The sequence below is a fragment of the Monodelphis domestica genome, chromosome 4 (genome assembly GCF_027887165.1).
Source record: "Monodelphis domestica isolate mMonDom1 chromosome 4, mMonDom1.pri, whole genome shotgun sequence".
NCBI lineage: Eukaryota > Metazoa > Chordata > Mammalia > Didelphimorphia > Didelphidae > Monodelphis > Monodelphis domestica.
Window position 1 is genome coordinate 357,297,195 of NC_077230.1, and position 4,067 is coordinate 357,301,261.

At 37.8% G+C, this 4,067-nt stretch overlaps 1 protein-coding gene across 1 annotated transcript; it reads right to left on the reverse strand.

Annotated features, from left to right (window-relative positions):
• Window positions 1-708: 708 nt before the first annotated feature.
• Window positions 709-3,003, reverse strand: LOC100618774 (olfactory receptor 52B2). The gene has a single exon (XM_056825911.1). It carries the CDS (start codon window positions 1,552-1,554, stop codon window positions 709-711), a length of 846 nt encoding a protein of 281 aa, XP_056681889.1. The 5' UTR covers window positions 1,555-3,003.
• Window positions 3,004-4,067: the final 1,064 nt, after the last annotated feature.

Genomic DNA, 4,067 nt, shown 5'->3' on the forward strand with positions numbered 1-4,067 from the left:
TCAGATTTATGATATATACATAATATTAATAACTATTTTCTGAAAATTTCTGAAATATTTTAATATAGCCAGCACAGAAAAGGATTCATTTTATTATTGTTATCATTTGTTATTTTAAAATATATAAATAAAATGTTTTGAAAATACAGAATAACATGATCTGGAGACTTCTGAAAATCCCCAGAAATCCAAATTTCTCATTCCACAATAATAAATACTAATATCAATCAAGAATTTAGAAACACTTACAAAAACAGTATCTTTCTCTCAATTTTGTACATAAGGAAACTCAGAGGATTTAAATGATTTGTCTAGGGTCACTCAATTGGAAAGCAACAAAGTAAGAATGTGAACTCTGGGCTTAGACTTAGGAGGAAAGGAATTCACTTGATGCACTTGTTACATGTAATTTCTAAGGCAAGCCTATGTACATAACAACTCTTAATGCTCTCTTTGAAGAATGAAAAGAATTACAAGGAAAATGTCCAAAAGGATAGGGACCTCCAGATCAGAGTTTTATTCTTCTATCCTTGACTTGGGGGGGGGGGAGCAGAATTCCTGCTGAAGAATGTGATCAATGAGACCTCAACCTATTAGGGATGAGGAAAATCATTTCTTGATTCCCATGAAAAGGTGGGCCACAGCTTCTCTGATCTGCCTTGTCTTCGCCCCATAAACAATGGGGTTGAGCATGGCAGGCATCACCACCTAGAGGTTGGCCAATAGGATGTGTGCATGGCGTGGGAAGTTGCGCCCAAAACGGTGAGTCAATACAGTGAAGAAAGATGGGAAATAAAATATGAGGAATACACAAAAATGAGAGCCACAAGTGTTGATTGCCTTATGTCTGGCCTCCTGAGAAGGCATTCGAAAGATGGCACGGAGGATCAAGGTATAGGACACTGTAATAAGCACCACATCTGTAAGCACCATTAAAATAGGGAGGGAGAAACCATACCATATATTGACAGTGATGTCAGCACAGGCCAGTCGGGCAATCCCAATGTGCTCACAGTATGAATGGGGAATCACATTGGTCCTACAGAAGGGTAACAGCTTTAGCAGAAAAATGACAGGGAAGATGATGCAGAAGGTCCGGAAGAAAACAGCAAAGGCTAGCTTCCACACCATAGATGTTGTCAGTATTGTTGAATATCTCAGTGGGTAGCAAATAGCTACATAACGATCAAATGCCATGACCATCAAGATGGCTGATTCCCCCACAAACATCATATGGACAAAGAAGACTTGGGTCATACATGAATCAAAGGTGATCTCCCGTGCATGGAACCAGAAAATGGCCAAGGCTTTGGGTGCAGTAGTAGTGGAAAGTAAGATGTCAGCACTAGCCAGCATGGAGAGAAACATGTACATAGGCTCATGGAGGCTGCGCTCAGTGACAATGACCAGAATCAGGACACTGTTCCCCAATACTGCAGTTACATATATAAAGCATAAGGGGATGGAAAGCCAGATGTGATATTTCTCTAGGCCTGGGATGCCAATTAGGATAAACACAGCAGGATGGAAGACAGTGTGATTGGCGTTCATCATGTTGGATTTGGGTTCTCCCTGTGAACACTAAAGTAGAATATAGGCTAAGCTGAGGAGCGTGAGTCTGTCCGAGCTTGATGAAGAAGCCCTCCATGAAGCATTAATGGAAAGCAGAATGCAAGAAATTGATAGGTTACTATTTCTCAAGTGTCCTTTTATCTCAAGTGATAATTTAAAATTAAAATTTACTAGCCACTTAGACATACAACATATTTATAATACAAGGTGAGATATGAGAGAAACAAAGGCACTTGTTTGGGACAAAGGGGAATCAGAGTAGAAACATGTGTGATCCCACAGAATTCTCATTATTAGAGAAATGCTCCAAAAAATCCTGATTTCTTTCCCATTAATTATTCTTATGTCAGTCCCATGCTCAAGAATATACAGTAGCTCATCAATTTTAAACTCATCTGCCTGACTTCCAAGGACATCTAAAATTTGGTTGCACCCAAACTATCCAACTTTATTTCCTACACATCCTCACTCCACACCCTTTATTCCCACACACATTATACTCATTCTCCCCCTATAAATCTTTGCTTCTTCTTTCCACCAACATCCTATTTAGAATTCCATATCCTCTCCTCAATGCCTATCCAAAGCTCTCTCATATTTTAATGAAAAATTCATTCCTAACTCCTCTATGAAACCTTCCCTAATAACTTTGGGCTGGTCTCTCCCCTTCTTCACTGTGCATAGTACCTCTTACCTGCACATTCATGAAGTTTAATTATATCAAATGTATTGCTTCTTTATGTACTGGCTTGAATTGTTCTGTTTCACAAAGATGTATACTATCTCCCTAACTAGATTGAGAGTAACATGATGGTAGGAATTATGTCATACATTTCTCTATATCCAAACACTATCCATCCCTCACCAGTACTTAACACAAGTTGGGTTAAGTGATTTTCCCAGAAGCATAGCTAATATGTCTCAGTGGAAGAATTTGAATCTACTTCTTCCTACCCCCAAAGCCATCTATGTCTGCTATATCTTTCATGTGAGTGGATGAAACTTTCCAGGTAGATACTTGGAGTTGGAGGCAGCCAAAGAAGAGGGGAAGGCTTGAATCAAGAGGGAGGTAGAAAGAGAAAAAACCCATGGGTTTATCTTCTCAATGTGTAACAGTTCAAAGATCTTAGAGTTCATTGTCTTCAATAAGTTCTAAGGGAGCAGCAGAGGATGAGACTGGGAAAGTGGCTGAGTATGAAATTTTTAAGGGTTTGGTTGAGCAGGCTTAATATCTTTGAATTTTACCTAAGAGTCAAATAATAATAAAGTGAGAGACAATCTTTTTACTACCTACTTCTTAGGGTCACTGTGTACTTGTAGTTTATTTTATGTGTGTGTGTTTATTATTCAGTAGACATTAAAGAGATAGAACTGAAAGATATTGACATCTGATTGGAAAATGAAATAATATTTGTAAAGTACTTTGTGTTTCTTAGAGTGCTAGGTAAATATTAACTAACTATTACTATTAGGATCACATCAGGTTCTATTAACTGTCATCTCTAGGTAAATGACTCCCAAATATCTAGGTATCTTATGCTCTCTCTCTCTCTCTCTCTCTCTCTCTCTCTCTCTCTCTCTCTCTCTCTCTCTCTCTCTCTCTCTATCTATCTCTATCTCACTCTCTCACTCTCCCACTCTCTCTCTCTCTCTCTCTCTCTCACCCTTTCTCTCTCACTCTGTGTTTGTGGGGGGGGGAATGGACTCCTTTGGCAGTTTGATGAAAGCTATGAGTCACTTCTCAGTGTCATGTTTTTAAATAATTGAAGCAGATGATCAATTTAAGTTAGAGGTTAGTGGAAATAAAGAGGGTAAAACTAGAACCAAAAGAGGGAAGCTGGTATTATTACAAAAAAAAAAAAGATGAGAGTGGGGAAAAATGGATTTTAAGGGAAATGATGGATTCGTTTTGATACATAATGAGTTTGATGTTTTCTCAGGATATATAGGTGGATAGCTTACAGGAAACTGAATATGTGGACCTGTAGCATATGAAAGAGAATAATAATAACATCATTAATTTTGTATGTAAAGGTATAGAAAATACTTTACAAATATTTTCTCATTTCATCTTTACAACAACCTGGAAGTTGATGTTATTATCATTAGTATTTTACAAATGAGAAAACTGAAGCAGACAGGTGAACTGAGTTGCCCAGAATCACAGAGTTCTTAAGTGTCTTAGATAAGATTCAAATTCAAGCCTGGATTCTAGGTCCCCTACTCTATCCACTGCATTACCTAGCCAAAGGTAAAAATTTGAGTGTCATAGGCTAAGAATTGGAGCTTGATCCAGGGAAATGAATGTTTGCCAAGGGAGAGAGACAATAGAGAGAGAGAAAGAACCGATTCAGGAATAGAAACTAATGGAATGCTTACATTTAGAGAGCAGAAGCAGCCTTGAACATGTTTAGTCTTCAACAAATGTTTGATTATATAATTATGTAGAGCTAGTGAGGACAGCAAAGAAATAATCAAAGTAGCAAATTCTTTGT

Excerpts from the sequence above, each read along its gene's own strand:
- LOC100618774 (XM_056825911.1), bottom strand. The coding sequence starts at position 1,554 with ATGATGAACGCCAATCACACTGTCTTCCATCCTGCTGTGTTTATCCTA.